The sequence below is a fragment of the Tubulanus polymorphus genome, chromosome 5 (assembly GCF_964204645.1).
Source record: "Tubulanus polymorphus chromosome 5, tnTubPoly1.2, whole genome shotgun sequence".
NCBI lineage: Eukaryota > Metazoa > Nemertea > Palaeonemertea > Tubulaniformes > Tubulanidae > Tubulanus > Tubulanus polymorphus.
In genome coordinates, this window is record NC_134029.1 from 1760924 (window position 1) to 1783599 (window position 22676).

The following is a 22676-nucleotide window of genomic DNA, read 5'->3' on the forward strand; positions in this document are numbered from 1 at the left end:
GCCGTAAACTGATTTAGCTTTGTATTAGATCTGTCAGCGAGACTCAACATTTTAGGACACAGGCTAGCCGAAGTAATTAACAATGTCACAGTTGAAATTTTGGAAGCCATAGTCGAATGGGTTTGATTATCAACGGGTTAGTGCTAGTGAGTGGGAGCTGTACTCTCGATAGAACAGCTAAAATTATAGGAGGCGCTAGTGACGGTGTAGCGCTCTGTAAAAACTTTCAGCAAGTATCGAGAAATTGTCTCCGTAAATGTAACTACTGAGCTTTAAAAGATGATTGAAATTCGTTTTGAGATTTGTTGTTAATTTTATGAGGTAATTAGTGTACACATTCACTTCAAAATGTAATTTAAACTGATTTATTCAAAGGGAATCGGGGGACACCGTAAAAAGTCACTACAGGGGGCCCATATAAATCGTCCCATTGAGATAGGATGTAGGTCCTGCAAGCTTTGCAGGATTCTTCAAATTCTGTAGATCTCCTGTTCTGCACGCGTGCATTCATCCTGTGTCTATCTCACACTCGGTTAGCCTATTGACCAGAGAGTATACTACCGGTACCAGTGATACTGATAGCTACTTGGGATGGGGTCGTCATCATGATTGTTGGCCTGAAATAAACCCTCCTCAATTAACGACTGTCCCTGATCAACAGTACTGAACATCACTGTACAATAAATCAGCAGTAATAAGATAAACTGTTCAATCATCCAATCACTAGATACCACATTACTGCTGCTGCTGCTGCCACTGGTAGCTGTACAGAGTCAGTCAGTAAGCTACAGCTGGCGTGTGGTGAGTGAAAGGTGCTACCTTATCACTGTCCTTATTCATTGTTTATTTATCTACAGGTGATTGGTGACAGTATTTTCGAAACATGGAATTGTCAATTATTTCATTGCGATGGATTTATTTAGTTATTGTGATATATTTGTTAAATGTTCATGGGATTAATCCTGCTTCAGAGGAAGGTAAGTTTTCAAGTAACATCCTTCCATTCCTTAAACTGAAAACAAATATATTACTTCAAATATGCCTTTAGCGTGAATATAGTATGTTCATGTAAGTAATTATGATTTGAATGTACCAGGAAGTCAAATTGATATTCGGCTACCCATAATGTTACATATCCTAGATATACCTAGACCTACTGTAAATAAATATGCATAGTTTACACTAAATAACCTTATAGTGTCAGATGAAATATGATTTCAAACTATAAAATCGATTGAGTGATTGTACTGGTACTTTGATTATTTTTTTCAAACATCTGTTGACTTTTATAAAGGCCTAACAGACTTTCAAAAAGATAACTCTAAAGGTTTTTGCCGAGTCAGAAAAAAAATATCAGTTTTGAGGATTTTTTCGTTTTCACAAGTTCTGACTATGAATTAGGCTTTTATTACTTATTTCCTTAAAACTTTTGTTCATTGTAATTAATTGAAGAGGACTTTTAGTCTTAAGGTCATTGGTCAGAAATAGGCTTATATTAGGCCTACAACAGTTTTGAGGGTTTGGCTTCATAATTTCAGATTTAAAAGATAGGTTTATTTCATATTTCATTTGATGCAACTGGTAACGAGGAAAGGCCTTCATTTGAATACAGTATGGGATAAGTACAGATGGTTTTTAAGGGTCAGGTGTGATATATATGGTTATGTATGTCGGCTTACACCATTTCCTGGTAGAATACTTGCGATGTTTGATGTAATGTAATTCATGGGTAATCAATCAATACAAGCATTGAAAAAGATTTTGATGATAAACAAAATAACCAACGTTGAGTTCCAGTTTGCGGAAGAATTGTGAGATAATTTTATGTCAAGATTTTTCTTCCTAGGAAACAACGGATACCAAGGTGAAATAAATGTCCTTACAAATGATTTATATCCTATAATCTTCATACGCATTCTTCCTATTGTGAATAGCTGAAATACCTCGTAGTATACATTGTAAAAGCTTTCACAGTAGGCCTGTATTTCACTAGGAAATATTAAAATTCATTTATAAATAATAATCATATCGAGAATATTGCTTTACTGATCTGTTATCTAGTCCTTATAGGCCTATGAGCTATTTCAGATAAATATTACTTGATGAGTTTATTAAGGGGTAGAGCTATTTCGATCACACATACTGACTAAATATGTACTCAGGACAAACACATATTTAGGTATTTGAATATTTAGGTATATATACTGACAAAGTACTGAACTGGTACATTTGGTAATTTTGGAGTTAAGCCAAATAGTTAAGTCACAGTGAAGGTTCCCGTCATCCTATAGGCCCTTAGACCTAAATGAATGTTATATTATCTAAATTATTACAAATTTCTTATAATAATCTTAAAAATCAGTTGGATTTAAAACCATTTTTACTTGTGTCAGAAACAGATGACTTACAAGGATTAATGCTGTGTTGTATAAACCCGTTGTATACAGTCTGTTGGTGTCATCTCTTAGTGTTAACTTGTCAGTACCAGACTCCACTTCGCTGACAAAATCTTGATCCCGTTTATCCAAACGTGAAATGGAGGCGTTGTTTTCTATTTCAGTTTGTAATTCGAATGATTTAGATTGTGATAAAGAACAGAAAGGTTTCGACGCTATCAGTGCTTTACATCATCAGATTGATGATGATAATGATGGCAATGTTGATCTGACTGAAAGTGAAGGGGTAAGTGTTCATCAGAGTTTCTTTACTGTCCTCTCTCTTCTACATCGGGCAAAAAGAACCCGGAATCAAACCTGATGATATGCCCTGAGTGGTTGTAAATAGTCAACATCCAGTCATGATGAAACCCACAATATCATTTAAAACAACTGTTATTGTTGTTTTCTTGAGTGGTTTCAATGAGTATCACCTAAAAGACTTAATTTGTTCCAATCCAAATCCACGACATTTCTTTCTTTCATTAGTTTATATTAGATTTCTCAGCTTCGAATTCCTGCTCATTTTCATAAATCCTCGACACTATTCTGGCTCTTACGTTGCTCTCTGGAGAGTTAGAAATGTATTTTGTTTTGATAGTTTTTACGTGAAGAGTTGCAGTATACGAATGGAAATGAGAAACCACGTAGCGAACGACAGACAACGTTTCATCGCGATGATAAACGAATATCTGTCTCCGATTTATGGAAATTATGGAAATATTCAGAAGGTAAAAACAATGTGTCAGCTATTATATTATATCGATTCAGTTATGCATGGTTCTTACAGATCAGGGTAAATTCTGACTCTTTTCTTGAAAATCCGTGAAAAGTCAGCAAATTTTTGTCGTCTCTTTGTTTGCTGGTGACGAGAAGAAACAGCCCTCATTAATGATATTTTATGGTTTAATCTGGGAATATTTGCTCAAGGGTCGGGAAATTATCAAGGAAGTTTGGATATCCTGACTTATAAGGACTGCCGGGTATCATTCCTAAAGACTGTGTTATGAGATGAATTCAGTGAGGTTGATAGTTCTAAAGAGACGCGGAGTGGATTAAATTTCCTTCCTAGGAGATTTCAGAAACTGCTTTCATTATCTTACCGCGAAATTACAGTTGCCTCAGATCGTCTAATTCTTATAAATCATTTAATAATAATTCAAAGAGTTTGTTTGAATATTTCTAGTGTATAATTGGACGGTTGATGGAGTGGTTGATTGGTTGTCAGCACATGTTGAATTACCGCAATATTCGGAGTTATTTAAAACTCATAATATTGATGGTTCTACACTGCCCAGGTATATTAATACTTTCTCTGATAAGTTGACTTGTGACTCAGAAACTGTAAATTCTAATAGATATTGCATCACGTGGCTCCCGGCTGTTCATGTTTTGTATGTATTCTTCTTTTCAGAATTGCAGCAAACAGTAATTATATAACGAGTACGCTCGGTATTAAACATCCCGTACATAAACAGAAACTGACTCTGAAAGCTATGGATGTTGTCCTGTTCGGTGCTCCTAAAGGTAACAACAACTATTTAATAGATTTACCTAAATGATCGTTTTTTTGAGATCATTGGCCATTTCTCTACATACTTAATGCTTAGAACACAAGGGAGTTCATTTGAACGGTTCTGATGTCAAAACACATTTTATGAATTCAGCTATTTGAAAAACATTTCCTTCTAAATCTATGTATCTAATGAATAATGGAAGTGTAGCTGCACACTCGCGGTACTGTAACAGGTTTGTATGGTGCACTAGCTGAATGATTTATCAAGGTCTCAATTTGTAAGAAGCGAGAGCCTGAAAGTAATGGACGTTTTCCTTCCTGAATAGAACCCCATTTCGGAGTCAATCAATTAATGAATTAGTGCCTGGTGGGAATTTACAGTAAATAGATCTGAGATGTTTAGAGAAGATCAGTGAGAAGAGTGATTATAGATACAATCTGTTCATCGAATGACACCTGTCAATCATTTGTCTCATTGAAAGCATTCATTTCCTAATTTGATATTCTTACGATATGTGATATGTGATATTTTACTCGTCAACGAATAGACATACATGTATTCAGTATTCATTAATAATCCCAGGCGAGAAAACTATTGTGAATGATCACTTCATTAAAATCTTGAATCGTTTCTTAGGTTGTTGGCATTTTCCTCCAATCAGTGGAAAGATCCATTTAATCATTACCTAGGACACTGGATTGTCTTGAGGATATTTTTGTCCCCTCTCCCGAACTTCTTGCAGTACTTTAGCAAAATAAAGATTCTAGAATGACGAAGTTAGGCTGTAATTTGTTGTTTGTTTCAGGTAGTTATCATATATCGGTACTCATTATTTGTTGAAGAGTGAATTATTGATTTAAATGAATGAATTTGAAAATGTTCAGGTTTTATGTTAAAATTGAACTGTTAGATTTGAAATATAAATGTTGTACTGGTAGATTGTATATAGAGTAAACAGCTGATAATCGAGTGAATAGTTGAATATCGCAGTAGAATCTATGATATATTTATTTCTATTGATAACGCTTTATAATTTCCGATCTAAAAAATGCGCAGTCTGAAATCAATTGATTATCGGAGACTGTTAAACCCTATTGATTGATAAAGATGATGAACATTGACTGCGTGTGACTGATAATAGACAAAAATCTATATAATCTTCGTTCATCAGAAAATCACCCTGATTTTCTCTACTAATTGACTTTTATCCATTCTCTATTCAAAGCCCGGTAGGCAGTTTTGAAATTATAATTGATATTCATTAAATCCGCAAGATTCTGTATGTCACCTTGAATACTTCAGAAATAGCTGTCTGCTGTCCAGAAAGATAGGCGCAAATAAACAAACCATATTCTGCACTGTTATAAACATGTATCTAGACCCGAAGAAGAAAGTACTATATATGGAATAATGATAGCAGATGTTCTTAATAGTTACCTATAATCAACATACGCAGTATAAACATTCATCTAATATCTGATGATAAAATTCATCTACTCACGAAATATACTTGACTGATTTGACAAATTGACGGTGTTCGTATTGAGGAGATATTCGGTCATAACTTCATCTAAATAAAGTGCTGATTGGTTAATGCCCCTAACAACTGCTCTTCACTCATTTTAACATCTGACCATTTTGGTCGTGCAAATTCTAAAAATTTCAGTCCATGGAATGGAGCTTGCAAGTAATGCTAACCTTGAGTTATGAATTAAGCCGATTTGTGATTTTCAATTTCAGTGAAACACAGTTTCATAAAGGATCTACTGCTGGCTGCGTCGGTACTGATAGCTACATTAGGATGTTGGTTCGCCTTCTATCAATACAAACGTTCGCAACAAAATCTGAAGAAAATGATGCAAGATATGGACACGTTACAGAAGGCGGAGGATGCTTTAACTCAGATGCAAAATAGGTAAATATGAAGTATCTGAGAAGTATTTCATGGCAAATATATCCTGTCCTACATTATATTCAATGAGTCTCATTTGAATTTTTATTAGAATTGAATTGTTTCGCAAACTCATTTTATGGTTCTCCATCTGTTTATGAGGAGTGCTATATTTGCATTCATTAAAAAAATTTCCAAAAGCAGTTGTACGGTATATATGCTATATATGAATAGATTTGAAATGGCATTACCGGTATATCGTATTGAACTGGCTGCACGTTAATAGGGGAAAGGTCTAACAATCATTAATTCTATCATAGATCTGTTAATCCTATGGTATGAATATATAATCAATAGCAATCATACTTCAAATATGTCTAATATATGAATGATGTCTCGTGACTTTAAGAGTGAAATGTCCTATAACATCATCACGATATTCATATTGATCATATTGTTGTAGCGTCTATTACTCCTCAGAAAATTCAATGGAAAATCCACATTTATCACAATGCAGAATACTCGCTGAATACTCATTCCCGGTTTATTTTCATGTATAACAAGTTTGTGTTACTTTGTTGTAAAACACTATCCTCTCATATGATATAGGATTTGATGAGGTGGGCCACCAAAATCGTGACTCCCCCTCGAGATTTATCCATCTATTCATACCCCAGATACTCAGGAATTTCAGAAAAGGAATAGGTTAAAATTTATATCAATATTTTCTAATGCGCTTCTTAGTTCGATAATTCAGTGTATTACACGGAACTGTTCTCGATTACTGTCCATGACAATGGTGATTATCAAACGTTACTCGTTAAATTCTGATTCCCTTCTGTGCTGATGATTTGTAAAGTATCAGTAAAATCAATGCGACTGAATAGTTATTGATTTGTAAATAATGAACATATGTCGCGTTTATTCAATCGTCGTCAGGAAAACAGTTAATGTGAACTATCTGAACTATTCGAAAAGTTGAAATTTCTGTGAAGAAAAGTAAAAATTTTCAAAATTGTGTTAAGTTTTACGGAATTTTGTTTCCAGAAAAATTTGATGTGGTTTTCTGCAGGTTGTTCCTCCCGTCATACATTTTGAAGCGCAATATTCATATACCGGTATGCATGCTTTGGAACTTGAGTCATTCGAGTTCACAGACCTCGATGCCTTTCTTATCGTCATCACTGCAACTGTTTTGCTATTGTTAAAGCCAAGGCTACAGTTTCCTGCGGATTGAATTTTTATATAAAGGATATCAATATTTTGAAAAATTTTGATATGATAAAAATCCACTCCACACCAGTCTCACCCGTACAGCGTTGTAAAATCAGAAATGTTAGGTAATAGCTAGACAGGGAAATTATTACTGCTATAAGATATCCAATCACTTGACCATCTTATCACTGTAATGACTGTTAATGGCTGATGAGATAATAAAAAAACTATCAGAATGATTGTAAGAAGAATCAGTGAACTAACTACTATCTAAAAAAAGTAATATTGACCCACCAGTGATTTATAACGGGTATTTTTAACTAATCTACCATTAAGAATTTCTATATCCGTTCTGAAAGAAAAAATGGTTCAAATGTTGATTATGTATTTGAATAGAATCGTATTTGAATAGAATCATGAGTGAAGGTCAATGGATTGTAAATATAGACACCAGTGATTGATTATGAGATGGTGAACGTAGGGTTAATATTTATCGGTTATTTTATGTGTGAGAGAAATGACGAAAACAGCTGATTGAAATCACACGCTAGTCCGGTCAACTCGGTACTAGTCTCTCCTATCATCTGTATTTGACATACAATCGAACCCCGCCCTAATTTCACACATAGTTCACTGATTCTCGTCTCTGTAAGATCAGTATTGATCCACCGTCGATTTATTACAAAAAACAGTTTAATTTTCTCGAGTGTTTTGTGAAACTCTGGTCTAATTACGCTCGCCGCGACTGAGAAAGAAATACCGTAATGATTTTTTCTGAATTGCTTTCAGACTATGACTCATGGGTTTGGCTTCGACAATTTCTGTTAATTACAATCAGATATTGTTACTATTTTGCACTAAGTACTGATCAGTATGTTTAATGTATACTGGTTTATAATGGTAGTCACTGTATTTATTAGTAATAATCAAATCATATGATCTTCATTTATTCGATCTATGTTGGATTGGCCTCACGCGATGCATGACCACATCTTATTTGACCATTTAGATTGTGATATTGTGTTGTAAGTTTTTGAGCTACCGGGTAGTTTTTTTGGGTCCACTGACCGATGACTTCACTATCTCGATTCATCTGGTATTCAATCTATCAATGTATTTTGTGAATGTTTTTTTGAAGGTTGGAGAAAGCGCAGGAGGAACATCAGTTGGTTCGCGATGAAAAGTTACATCTAGAGAATAAGATGAAAAAAGCTGTTGAAGAATCGAAGGTAAGAAGTGTAGTGTGTTACTTTACACGTTGTCAGATCTGAGATGTTTATGGTAATGTTAATGTGGAATGATTCATCATGTTTAGGGTGAAGTTGCTCGAATACAAGCTGAAAGATCTGCAACACAAGAAGAGATTCTTAGATTAAAGTTAGCTGAGGAGGAACTCGTACATGTAAGTACATTATGATACAATAGAAGATTGATTTATGGAGCTGTTGAAATCGTGATGTGAAAACTAATTGAATTATCTACTGCAGTTACGCCTGATGTTAGAACAGGCGGAAAAACAACTCTCCGAACAACAATGGCTTCCACCGGTCGAATTACAAGATTGGTTACAGTTCACATATGAAGTTGAATTTAAAAATTACAACGCAAAGAAGTTAGCGGCTGAAAAACAGTTGGCAGCTGCTAAAGAAGGGGTACGTTTATGATATAATATTCCGTTTAAAAACTACAAAATATCATAATATTGTATGTCTTAAAAATGAACTTGTACTAGATCCTCGTAGATCTTATCCAAATGAACTTCCTATCGAAACTATAAAAGGTCACGCAATCGATTTTATCGATCTGTCCATGATTTGTATAAAAATGTTATCACTTGAATGTGGTTAATTTGTGATAATGTTGTCTTATGATTCGATATTGTTTTCTGTATCATGTTTCTACTCTATCTCTCTCTCTCTATAAACTGAAAAATGTAGTCGGTCTCAGTCGTTTTAAGCAGAATGCCAGCATTTCTATCCAGCCTTCGCTTCTGTATTCAATGTTAGATTGAAACATATGTCACACGCATTAAGACCCTGCTAATTTCTAGTTTATGTTGTCATTGCTTTCATGAACTTCTATTTGTCGACCCAGAATTGATTTGATACCTAGCGTGATGAAGGTAGCGGTTTGTTTTCTAATCGTTGTTTGTATTGATGTGAATGAACTGTTTTCAGTGCGAAAAGCTACGTAAAAAGCGCAGTGCATTTATGGGCTCATTACGGATAGCCCACAGCGATAGCATCGATGAAATAGATCGCCGTATTTTAGATGCCCGGTAAGATGTAGGGCCACACTCCACGAAAAAGAGAGAAAGAGACATTTTCGCTTCAACAGCAGTTTGTAAATGAAAACCATCGTATAAGAAAAATCCTTTGATTCCATCCATCAATATTCCAATATCATGGAGGAAGATCGAGAACTGTTTATCCGAATATTTCTGAAATAGATTCCGTTTACAAACTGTTTGTAAGATACTGTGTTTGCAGTGAACTATATCTCGTGTGCTTGTGTTCTAGAATTCTATTGCTTTCTGTGTTAGTTTCACCTAAATATGTGACTTTTTACATGAATCATCCGTATAGACTTAATATTAGTATTGTATCACTTTTCTCAAATATGAACAGAAAAGATGCATTCATTTAAAAAGCCATAATTTTATATTAGTAAAGATTGTAGAGTTTCATCTTTAACCTTCTTTAGTTCATATTTTTAAACATTGAGTCTTTCTTTCTAATCTAAAACTGTCAGATAGATGTAAAAAGAATGACTCGGTGTTGTGTATTCTATTTACATACATAAATCGAACGCATTTATTATAGGTTTCACTGAATTTTTGATAAACACATTCTAATTTCAAGTTCAGGGTTAGAAATTGTAACCTGTGTAGTTAACATGCACATTTTTCAATCTTTACTTCAATGTTTATCCATGTAGACTGAAAAGTCATCGAAAATTTAGTGAAACACACAAACCAATCGGTAATTTCTAAGAGAACGTTAACCCTGCCACCACTGCCCGCCAAAGACCTGATATTTTGATAATTGCCCTACACAAACAAACATGCTCATTTTTCAGTGTGAAAAAATACGCAAAAAGAGAGCAGCGGTCATGGGTCCGTTCCGTATAGCTCATAGTGGTAATTTTGATGATGTTGATAAACGTATATCAGACGCAAGGTATATTCATTACAGTTCTCAATGTGTCATTGTCGTCTTCTATCATTGTTGATTATTATTAGTAGTTAATTACTCACTAGATCTTTGATTATTTAAGCGAAAAGCATGTTTTCACATCACTGATTCAGATCTGGTTCATTTATGTGCTTCATTTGCATGGATTGCATCCTTCAATCTCAGCTTTTGGCTGAGATTGAAAATTTATTTTGTTTCAAAACAAGTTTATGTATGATAACTTTATATCAGGTTATTGTATCTTCGTTATATACGTCTCCTTAGTCTCTTTCAATATTGAAAACAAATATCTTGACTTCGTAAAATGACAAATTGTTGGTTTCGGATCCTGTTGTTAAACCACAATTATATATATATATACATACGCTACTCGTGAAAAACCCTCAAATTATTGATATTTTCACAGAACTAAATCAAGTATATTTTAAGTATCTATTTCCTAATAAAACGGATTTCCTGAATCAGTGAAATTCGTAGAAATATTACTCTTCTATGAGAAATTTTGATATTGAAGCTAAATTGAATAAGATTAGTAACTTAAATCTCTTTTGATAGGTAGAATAATGTCTGATTTACGAATCTTCATTATTACATGTATTACTCCCTTGTTCCACCTACCCTACCCTACCCTGCAGTCATTCCTCTCTCCCTACCCCTCTCCCTCTTGTCATGTATTTATGTCCATATTCTATGCACGCATATTTTTATGTATATTTTAGTTTTTAGCTGCTACTTATGACCGGGTAGAGATTATAACGGGCATTAGTTTGATGCTTATTTAACATTGGCTTATCTTAACCTGAAAAAGTATATATTACTTTCCTCCTAGAATAGTCCTAAAGATTATAATTCATTCAAATCATTAATGCCATTGTTTTTATCAATTCCTGTGAGAATGGACACAGAGTAGAACTACTGCATATAATCATGTACAGTAGACCGCGCTTGCCTGGCACAACCTGTCTCTGAGGCCAGCCAAATCCAGGACAGTGACTTACAGGTCATCATCACATGTCAGCTGAAAATGTTGAACATTTTGTCTGGAACATGTGATGATGCGAGGCAATTGGCTCCGTGGCAAGCGCAGTCTACTAGTCTGCATATGAAAACTGCCTGTCTGAATTCAGTCATACTGCTTCGATTTCAATTCAGTTTCTAGATACAATGATGTTCATTACGTTTGTGTGAATATTTTGTAGAGCTGCATTAGAAGAAGTTCGTAAAGATCTACAAGAACGTCTGCATAGATGGCATCGGATAGAGGTGTTGTGTGGATTTCAGATTGTTAATAATCCGGGCTGGACTAAATTAGGAGCAATGTTACGTGATAGTTATGCTTCTGGTAATGTCAATGCACCTGTCATACCGAACCCAGGTTAGTATTATCACCGTGTTACTGAGGGTACATGGATGATTGCAGTGTATTCATAATTCTAACCGTTTGTCATATTCCAAAATGTTTTGATAACTGAGGGCAGGCTTTAGAGACTAGATACTCAAATTGATTCTAATATTGAATAGATAACCTATGCGTTAGATATCATTTGTAAAAATGAGAAGTCTTCGCTGGTGTTGAATTCATACTAGTCAATAAAACCTAGCCCCTGATGACAGTTGCATAGTCGTGGCTTCGATCCCAGACAGGTCTTAGACCATCTTAGTTCGATAGCCGATCAAACAATTTGGGACGACATTTGAACTGAGGTCACTACTGTGCAGCTGGGCCCTTGTGTCTTGTCTCTTGTAAGACTGTTTACCTGTGTCATATCCGGCAGTAAGACTGGTTCCCTCATGTCTCTAATTAGGTCGATATCTGAAGAATGTCGGAGCGTCCTCAGCCTCGATCACGTATCCTCCATTCGTTAAACATTACGCTCAAGTTTGGAGAAGACGTTCCTCCACTTCGGGTCGTTGTACGGCTGATAATAAACATCTTAGCTAGGTTTCATTTATGCTCTTCGTTTTAAAGTTGTTCAAGTTTTTCTATTTCTCAATTCATCACTGCTTTTTGAAAGGTTGCTTCAAAAAAAAAAACTTCGCCAATCTTAATGTAGTTTGATAATGTTCTTTTTTTGGTATACAGTTTGACGTATTTTATAATCTCAATGTTCGATTAATAAATTCATATTTTATTCGTAATAAGTCTTTTTACTAACTGAATGTGTATTTTCTGCAGTCAGTACTCGGTATTTTTAACTACGGAGATTCTGTCTCCTATTTGCTATAATGCGTAGTTGTCACTCATCAGCTCTTATTTCTGGGTCATTTTTAATGTGGTAGCATGAAACATTAAGCACTGCTATCTTCTCTGAATGTTGTGGTTGATGGATCTTTTCTTCACGTTTTATAAGGTCTCATTTAATCCGACTATTTCATCTATTTTTGACTTCAGTAATTGATGTTAGTTAAGCTAATAACTGTGTTATTTTGTGTTATATGTTTACAGTCGTCAGACGTGGAAGTCGGGATCAATTATTAGAAGATTACGATGACGATACCGCATCTAATTATTCGAACTCCGCTGTTTATGATTCGTCTGTTGCTTCATCCGGTGTAGAATCAAAGAGAGGAAAGTTTTACACTGTCGGATTAGGTATGTGTCGTACATAATTTACCTTCTGCCCTCAACTGCCAGGGGCCGCTTACATTTACTCTGTGTGATGAAATCTGTTGGGAATCCTCCTATATATACTGGATATACGTATCCAGTAAATCACTAGAAATAAACTCACAATAGTTCTGATTTTGTACATCAGTGCATATTGGTCGTATTCATTTAGAAGTCTGTTCAATATTTATATTATGTATATTGTATTTACTAAATGCTTGTCAAATCACTTAGATGTGTTGGTTGAAAATCTATAATCGCCGAAATGTTGGAATATATTCAGAACTAACCGCTGAAATGTCGTTGGCCATGCAGTGCGCCTGCTGCAGTACGCCTGCCGCCCGCGACTCATTCAATAAAGTGTTATTTTATTCACAGCTGCTGCTGTTTGTACAACGCCGAAAACTAAGCGTACACGACTCGGGAATAGTACATCTTCAACATCAACTCCACCTCTCTCTCCCACATCGAGTAAAAACATTTTTAATAAAACACATTTCTTAAGTCCAGCTCGGTCACAAGGCAACTTATTAATGGGTAGTTCTCAAGGTATAGCAGTAACCTCTCATCACCCCCCCTTTCCTGATGCTTTGATTTATGATTATTGCATGTTGGTTGCTGTATTCTAAATTAAATGAGCTGTAATTCTTTGATTATTCATCACAAATAAAGTGTAGGTGTGTAATGATTTGTATTCTGTGAATTCTGATTGAGTTACTCAGCAGCCAATATTCAGTAAAATCTGTAGAATTATTGCTGAATATTTAAGTAATAGTTCTGTGATATGATTACTATTACAGCACATACTAACAGATCAAACTCGCTGATTGGTCCTTGTCTTTCAATACTCTATACTTATTGCATTATCTCAACTATTGCGCTGTTGCGATCCTAAACAATAAGAGTTTGAAATACATCAGACCCGATCAGTAATTTTATGTACTGTATTTGATTCTAGCTGTACCTCTACCGTTATATCGCATTATTAGTACATTTTATTATTCACGTTTTATTCTTTTTATTCCTGATAATTTTCACGACGTAACGAACAATCACCGAATCAACGCCTATTGCTTACTGTTTCAATCGAAATTTGTATTTCAGAGACTTTTATTCGTAAAACATTCAGATTTTGTGTGGATATCAAGAATCGATTGTTTAGTATTTTTATGTGTCAATCAGGGTTCTTGCAGATCAGGAAAAATCCAGAATTCCAGATTTATTTTACCTGCAGGCGACGTGTGGCACAAGAAGTCTTTTGATGATAAACGAGCCCCAGTGAGGATGTCTTATAATATAATCAGTCAATCAAAGGTCGGGGAAAATCAGGGAATTTTGGATTTCCTGATCCATAAGAACCGTGGTCAATAACTTCAGCCGGTAGTCGACTAACTCAAACTCAGTCTTAATTTAATTCAATGTCTTTTGGCAGACGGTGTAACTACAAAGACATGAAACAGTGAGAGACGTATATGTGTATTGTAGCTGGTAGTTCTAGTAGTAGCCGTAGTAGTATAATGTATATGATTTGTATTTGTTGTTTTTAGCTGCTATGTATGCCGCGAGTTACAGAGTGAAACAGAATCGTTTGCTAGTTAAACCCCAAGGTCCCTCCGTCACTAGGCGTTATAACAACTCATTATCCCATTGTTCCACTATTGCCGCAGGTAACCGTGTTTTTAACGTGTATATAAGGCATGATTGGTTGTTCCGCGGTTTCTGCTACAAGTTCCGTTTTGTTTTAGTTGTTGTGATTGGTTTATTCGTGTAGTTCTGATCGGTGAACTCTTGATTGATTATGTCAATCATTTGACCATCAGAGCAGCCTTCATTTCTAGATTCATTGCACGTATTTTGGCACCTCTCTTTTTCAGTTCAATTTTAATATCCTTTAAGTATTTTATCAGTAGAGAAATGGATTCATTAGAATTCTCATGTAATGAAATGTCTAATTTATTAGATAATTAGAATCTTCTACATTATTCCAAACGAGTTATTAGTTCAGATACTGTATATCTTTATGCCGTTGATGCAAGACACTTCTTTCTTTTCAATTAGTGAGACATGTAGCTTGTAATTTATTAATTTTACGCAGTTCACCCTGGTAGCTGGTTCAAATTCCTATGCAGGCATGTGGTTTTTCAAATTAGCCCATTTCACATATGGTACCAGTATCTGCCTGTAGAAGGGGCCTGCGGTGCAAGGAGGTAGAGCCCTATAGGGTAGAGGAGCGTTTGAAATGATCATGGTTTTGGAGTTGGTTAGTTTCTAACGGGCTACTCAAATTTTAGTTCACTTGATTGTTTAAGTAGTGGGTGTTTCAATCTTTATTTTTCCACATATATTGCATGTTCCTGCTTTGAATGCTATTCCATTATGTGCTCAATAACAATCATCGACATTTTACTCATATTCCATGTTGATTTCTTGCAAATCTTTGTCATATAAACGTGTAAAAGTTAAGTTCAAATATCTTCAGAATCTCAGTATATTGTGAGAGAAGTTACTGATATTAATCCTGTATGATTTAAGTGGAATATTGTTTAATTTGGTAGAATCTATGTATGTTTTGTAGGAATTCATGGTTTATATCAGTCAGGGCAGAGTAATCACAGAGGAATTGATCTATCGCGACGTAGTGAACTAACATCAACACGAAGCGCTTCATCTTTACAAACATTACTCAATAAAGACGACAGTCGAGATAGTGGATTGGGCGGGATTAGAGACGATATCAATCAGCATCATAATACCAATCCATCTACACCAGTAACACCACCTGGTGGACAAAATAATGATGTAGTGTTTACATTGGACGGGTAAGCTCTCTGGTTCGGGGTCATTCAAAACTATATGTCATTCCATGTTCTCCCAGTTCCAGAATAGTTGTCTACACCCTATGATCCTAGTGGATCCATCCAGAGACAAGCATTCAAAATCTGAGATTAACTGACGCTGAAAGTTTCTTAGTGATGCATCCATGGAGCAGAGTGGGTTCAACTATTAGCGAGTACCGTCCGTACTTCCTACATAATGCTTTGGGGCTGAAAATCAAAAGAATTATGTGAAATAATATCAATATTGGATGAATTGTATAGGATACATTTTTATATTTCAAGGAATGAAAAGTTATCATTGAAAGGTAGTGATATACAATTGGTGGTGGCGCCGGTGTCAACTCAGCTCACGTACGCTCATTCTCGTAGTATGGAAGAGAAATTACGTTCACGCCCGACGAGTTTACCAGTTTCATCATCGGAATCATCCGTATTAAACAATCAAATCAGTAACCATAACAATAAAACGCGCACCGATGAGTCGACTGTTTCAAACAATCATAACTCAACTGAAGTGAATCACGTTCCCGTTTTAAACAGTCAAACATCGCGCACTTCAACGACGTCATCTTCGAGTTCGTCTAGCGCCCCCTCGACACCGTCTGAGAAACCAAATCATGGCACGAGCGAAGATAAAAAGAAGAAAAAGAATCTATTGGGAAAATTGATCGGGCGTAAAAAAGAGAAAGATAAATAAATTGAACTAATGAGTAACTGATATACAATACGTAGAAACCGCTTAATTAGCAACAATTCATATATTACAGACTTTTGAGTTGTAATGATATCCAGATTAGATCAAAATCCGGATGAAACAGGACTTGAATTAAGCGAGTTTGACTGTAGTGTGTCAACTGTACCTCTCTGGTTTTAAAGTTGTATTTTGTGGTAACTAAGAGAAACTAAAATGTTGAACGTTCAATAGTTTCTATTTTTTCCATTTATCTATTAATTCCCGCCTATTCAGAATGTTTATCGGAATGTCGTTTTTTGATAACTGTTTGAAACCATTGTGATGAATTGGACCGAATGTATGTTTGTAAATGTAATTATAAGGTATGTATGGTGCTTGGTTCAGATAAAAGAGGGAGCTCCTACGAGGCTAGATGTCCATATCACTTGTGGGGTACTCGGTGGCACTGTTAGTACATAATAGATATAATGCAGGACATATCTAATACTAGGATAACATTAAACCATCAGATGTAAGACGACAATCTGAGCTGTGGTTGCAATTGTAAATATAATACCCCTAGAAAATGGGTCAATATGTAAAACTACTGTAAAATGAATGACATATTTATTATCACTATAAAAAGAATTGATAGTTCAGTTCGTATACATACATTTATCTGTATTCATTTACACGGAAAATGTTTGTTAGACTAAAGAAATTGATACCTTGTTTCTCATTTTTGCTGAACTTAAAGGTTGATCCAGCCAGCCGCCTATATATCGTGTACATTACTTTTAAAAAAAATCATTATCAAGCTGACAATAACCGACCCAGCAGCTATAAAAAATGAACTGATTTTATTGCAGTTTACAAAAATGGCCTGGCTGATTGGTAGAAACAAGGTATCCTTATTTAGCCTTAGTCATGCATACAATTACACTAGGATGCAATTGGTAACTTTGGGGAATGATGCAACTCACTTAAAACTCACTTAAAGCTTTCATTAATACACAGTTATAGTGATGGATGTAATAGACCTCAATATAAAGGGTTCGATTGTAATCTGGAGTTACGAGGTTGAAAACACAGGAAAAACTGTGATATTAAAATGATAGCTTGTATGCAATGCACATTATGAATTCTGCTTCAATATTTTCTGCTAAATGTTCCAAACTGTTTTATGCTTTAAGATAACTGTAAATATTATAAAAAGTATTTCATTCCAATGTCAATTTCATGCTTCTTGCATTGAGGTATTTTTCTATAATGATTCTAGATTCTATTCGTGATGATTTAGGTGTTATTTTATTTCATTCGAGGCTGGACCTAAATCTACGCGGTATCTAAATATTCATGTGATGTTGTCAATGTATGATATTTTTCCATGACTCATATGATGTCATTATCTTGCTGGACATTATATACAAATACTAATAAACCATAAATGACAAGTTGGCTGTAGAATCCAACAACATTAGGATATTCCATCTTCATTACTTGAGAATTTTTTGATATTTTGATTCCGGTGTTTCATCATAATTCTCCAAGGGTTTTAGTTTATCTGAGGAATAAAAGTGAATAGTTATAATTCTATCCCTTACTTCCATATTATTGACAATTTTAATTTACTGCATTTTGGTGTTAGATATTTCCAGTATTAAAAGATTTACCAAAGCCTGTTGATTACTATGTACAAGTTGTTTTATTTTAATTGTGCTGTATATTTTTATCTTGTATATTGTAGAATTCCAACATTTCTTTAATGAAAAGGGTGTTTATATAAGAATATGAAATATAAATCTTTATATTAGATTTCTTAAGTTGAGTTTATTTTAAAGTACGTTTTTCGTATAAAACAATGTTGAGGAATTTTGATTTACGCGGGGCATGACGAGTTGTTTCTAAGGACTAGTTGAAAAAAGATATTTGAATATTTCCATTTTATTGCTAATGAGAGACTATTAATTTCTGCTTGCACGGTTTAGTGCAGAAAAAGTGGTGGCAGCTTTTAGTGAATTACGCCCATGATAGACATCGCAATCACTTGTCATGGTTTTATCTACATAGACACACTGACAGTGTGCACGTGATTGAATACTTATCTTTTTGACCATAAGCAAAGATCGGATTAAATCCTAAATTGGAATTATTTCTATTAAAATGTGGCTTCAAGGTCTTCATAAAGACGATCATCATTTCATTAGATAAAGCATAGCGTTGATGGAATTGGTAATCGTGAGAAATATTTCAAATAAGTCAAAACGTAGCACTTTTTGACATTTTGTGCTAAAAGTAAGCTCAAATCAGGGCCTTAACAAATAATTCTAAAAAGTAGCACCAAGTAAACTTGCTACAAACCATAAGGATCATATTCAGGCACATATCTATCTCCAACAGTGCAGATAAAAACCTTTTCAATCCCAAGTTAGATAGGAGCCACGAATGATTTTTTTGGCTTCATCTTTGTTCATCAAGTTCTGTTCTGGCCTTGGTTTCATACAACGTAAAAAATCGAAAAGAAACAATAGCCTATACATATATAGTTTACCACTGCAAAATATATTTATCATAAAAAAGACAAAAGAATATATATAGTTTATCACAGAAAATCAATAAATGGACTAGAAAAATCAGAATATATTGTCATTAAACAAATCACAGCATTCATTAACATTAAAATTCACGGCAATACTGATTGATAATATCACACTGAAACTACCAACAATAATAACAACTTATAAATCGATAGAACACAATTCTTTTTCTAAAACTACTTCAAAACAGTTTTCAGGCATTACTTTTCATCATCATCATCATCAAGGAAGCAAAAATTATACATTCTTTATTTGAATTTTCACATCAAACATTGTTTAAAAGAGTAAACCAAAGTTAGCCATGCAATACATTAAATAGATGTACAGTGGACAGCAAACTTCAGGGGACAAGAAAATATATTTGTTAGGGTCTTTAACTAATAGTTTGTTTGTTGTACAAGGTCTTTTTATAAATGAGGTTTCACTGTAGCAACATTATGCATGTAACCATATTTTCACTAAATCAATTGGCTTTGATTATCATAGTTCCGAGTGGAACTGAACTTCTTTGTAGTTTTCCTCCATCGATTTCATAACGTTTCGACGATTTAGGCGTAAATTGTTCGATGTGTTCAGTTGAGAAGAGATAATTGTTTGAGACCGGAGGCAAAATGTGCGAGTCTTTTAACTATAAATAGAAAAAACAAAAACAAAAACTTTATAATTCTTCATTCCACCAGAGAAAAAAATCCATTCATCAAAAATAGAACTAGAATCTCAAATGTTTTGATCAAAATAGAAAATAGAATTGCGACAAATACCTTAGAAATAGCGGCTGGATTTGGAATCATTTTTCCTTGTTTTGGATCTTTGAAATCTTCTCTACTAGTAGGTTCAGTCAATTCACGTCCTAGAGACACAATACAAACAATCATTTTAATCAATAAAATACTATAAAATTCTGTGGTGTTTTAATGAGAGGAGAGTTATTTACCATAGTAAGAGAGTGGAACTGATGTATAAGATCTATGATGTCTTTGAGGTATTATATCGGGGAGTGTTAACGGTGTAAATGTGGTATCTACGGTTGTATCGTAGAATTGAGATCCGAGTCTCGGTTCTCCGAGAACCACTTTACTAAAAACACGCTTCTCTGCTCCTGATACTATAGTAGGTTTCGGGAAATTGATCGCCTACATCGGAGAAAATAATCAATATTAAAAACTGAACATGCATTCTATAGTATCATGTATTAAATGATTGCATGTTACCTTTCCGTGGTAATATCTGTTTGTTGTCATTGATAATCTGTCGACATTACGACCCTGACTTACATCGCCTTTCGGTAAATCGCTATGGTTACGGTGGTAAGCCGGTGCGCTTCTAGAAACTGTAATGACAAAAAACATATAAGATCAATATCCAATAAAAGTCTATAGATATTTTGTGGAGTTTATGATGAGTTCAAACTTCCAGATATCCATCAAAATATAGTAAAATATATGTACTGTCAGTATGCCTGATGATGGCTAATAGCAGCTTGAAATATAATTATTTTAATATAGAACTTTTCATTTTTGGCAGAATTTATTGTGGATTTCACTCATTATTCATCATACACGGATATTGTGTATTTTCTCGTTTCATGTTGACAACTTATCCAAATAACTTATTCTAATAGCAAAAATTGGAATGATTTCAGTAATGTGATGACTTTAATTCTCAATAGATTTTCATTACTTAGTATCATAGGTTTTGACGGTTCAAATTACCTGGTAGATTTTTCACAGTATATGAAACACCATGTGTACTGTTATAAGCGTGATTATCGGTATGATGATCTGTCAAGCGGAAGTTCGTCTTCTGAAGTTTACCGCAGATATCTGATTTCAAATATTTAAACGGTTCAAATTTGATTTCGGCGAATGAATCGTGATGAGTCGTTGTTTCTGATGGGAAGCGAGTCTCATCCCCTGTCGGTATGTTTGAACCGGCTCCCGGCTGAAATTAAGATTACGTCAATTTTTGAAAACTTTTGAAAAACTTTTATATCGTACAGAAACCGATATCAAAAGGAAGGTGAATTCCTGCTGAACTCACAGCTGGGAGACACTTGACTCTATATTGACTCTGGCCAGTAAAATGTTCCTCTTGAGTTGTATCAAATCCATGTAAGCGTTTGTCCCCTTTAATTGTAGTTGATCCTTTTGGACCTGAAATGAATGCATCACCAGTTGGTTATTTCGCAATACATTTTTACACCTACTCAGTTTTGGAATGAAAGAACAACTGAAACCCCTTTCAGTTTAGGGTTCCATATATTTTTGGATCTTTCGCATTTGCGCTAGCAGCAAATCATTATCACTCCGGATGAAAGAGTGAAACCGAAGAACAGCTGACAGCTCTGACTATGTGTCTGTGTGGATATATGGAGCAGCATTACATCAAAGCTTAGTCGCACAGTGTCTCTTCTTGAATCTATAGAACCTGGGGACAATTGCACAGTCGTGACTTAAGTCCAAAAAGGGTCTTAAATCTTAAGACTTGCTATAGAACTAAGTTGGTCTTAGACTGGTCTTTAGTCTAAGCCATGACTATGCAACCGGCCCCTGGTCTAATACCTTAAATCTAATATCTAACCAGTGAAATTAGTAGACCAACTGAAAATCTGGTGGCTCTACTGATGCTCGAAAAGCCTTTTAAGGATTATTAAGGAAGAAATCATGTTGCAGTTACCTGAGCCTTTAATGATTCTGTTAACTCTAACACTATTCGTGTCGTGGCCTTTAAAAAATCTTCGATAATCTGATTTCGGATTCATTTCTTTTTCTCGATCGGCGACGATGATGTGTTCGTTCATTTTCATATCGCGACCTCGAACCGCCGGATTACGATCGAAATCTTTCGGCGTAAAATACGAATCGTGAGTCGTATCGAAGGAGTTGAATTTCGACGTATCGCGGTCCATTTTAAAGTTCGTCGACTGCAGTTGTTTGGGAGTTCCCGTCAACGTCGACCGCAGCGCAAACCTCGGTAGGAATGTTGTCACGGTAACCGAGCGATTGTCGTTGAAGAAGCGGGCATCTTTATGCATGACGTCGGCGGGCTGCGATGGTTTATGCGGTGATAGTTTCCCGTATTGGACATGCGGGATATAATCCTGTTTAAACGTGCTGTTATACAGCGACCCGTTCACCGAGCGAGCATCTTGGGAAATTTTCATATGCGACGACGACAGAAATTCAACGCCTGTTTTCGGTGGAGCGAGCAATGGAAAATTACCGCTTTTTTTTTCTTCCTTCAACGTAACGCCCATCTGAAATATCGAGATTACAGATTTAGAGCAAAGGCTGAGAGGTAAAAATATATTTTCATTGACGACAGGTGATTTGATGATTGTTTTCATTCGATTCAGGAATCGAATTGTGTGTGGTGTTTTCTTCACTTACGTCTGCTTATTCTATTAATTATTATTGTAGTATGTTTTTTGTTGGCCCTTTTGGATTGATTTCTATAATTTTATGATTCAGTTATTTCATTCAATTCACCTCTTACTACTTTCACAATTTCACCGCTTCTACCATTCAAGCATTTTTCCAGCTGTTACAGTTTTTGCTTCATTTCAGTGTTGGCGTCCTCGGTTACCATAACATTGGATGTCTTTATAACCGTAAATTATCCAGCTGTAACCTTGACCAATTCAATTCAACTCTTTATTGGCACTATCTAAATAGGCAGTTTTTGGCAATTTTGGTAATAATGCTGTTAG

General features: G+C 35.0%; 2 protein-coding genes across 6 annotated transcripts; one reads left to right on the plus strand and one right to left on the minus strand.

Annotated features, from left to right (window-relative positions):
• Window positions 1-101: 101 nt before the first annotated feature.
• LOC141904967 (stromal interaction molecule homolog) lies at window positions 102-18141 on the plus strand. 5 transcript variants are annotated; one of them, XM_074793620.1, is made up of 16 exons: window positions 102-321; window positions 858-977; window positions 2561-2682; window positions 3037-3166; window positions 3622-3733; window positions 3850-3962; window positions 5693-5867; window positions 8197-8287; window positions 8374-8460; window positions 8546-8710; window positions 9236-9336; window positions 11452-11627; window positions 12699-12845; window positions 13239-13409; window positions 15436-15679; window positions 15980-18141. In XM_074793620.1, the coding sequence occupies exons 2-16, from the start codon at window positions 884-886 to the stop codon at window positions 16392-16394; spliced, it is 2343 nt and encodes a 780-aa protein (XP_074649721.1). In that variant the 5' UTR covers window positions 102-321; window positions 858-883; the 3' UTR covers window positions 16395-18141. The 5 variants fall into 5 exon arrangements, with proteins under 5 accessions (XP_074649721.1, XP_074649720.1, XP_074649723.1 ...); XM_074793619.1 differs by lacking the exon at window positions 9236-9336 and adding an exon at window positions 10137-10237; XM_074793622.1 differs by lacking the exon at window positions 9236-9336 and adding an exon at window positions 10137-10237 and having other exon boundaries at window positions 13239-13331.
• A 793-nt stretch (window positions 18142-18934) lies between these two features.
• LOC141905869 (stabilizer of axonemal microtubules 5-like) lies at window positions 18935-22555 on the minus strand. Its single transcript, XM_074794945.1, has 8 exons — window positions 22456-22555; window positions 21644-22223; window positions 21008-21120; window positions 20680-20908; window positions 20179-20297; window positions 19902-20100; window positions 19729-19817; window positions 18935-19595 (listed from the first exon to the last, which is right to left on the minus strand). The coding sequence occupies exons 2-8, from the start codon at window positions 22221-22223 to the stop codon at window positions 19431-19433; spliced, it is 1494 nt and encodes a 497-aa protein (XP_074651046.1). The 5' UTR covers window positions 22456-22555; the 3' UTR covers window positions 18935-19430.
• Between the last annotated feature and the right edge of the window lie 121 nt (window positions 22556-22676).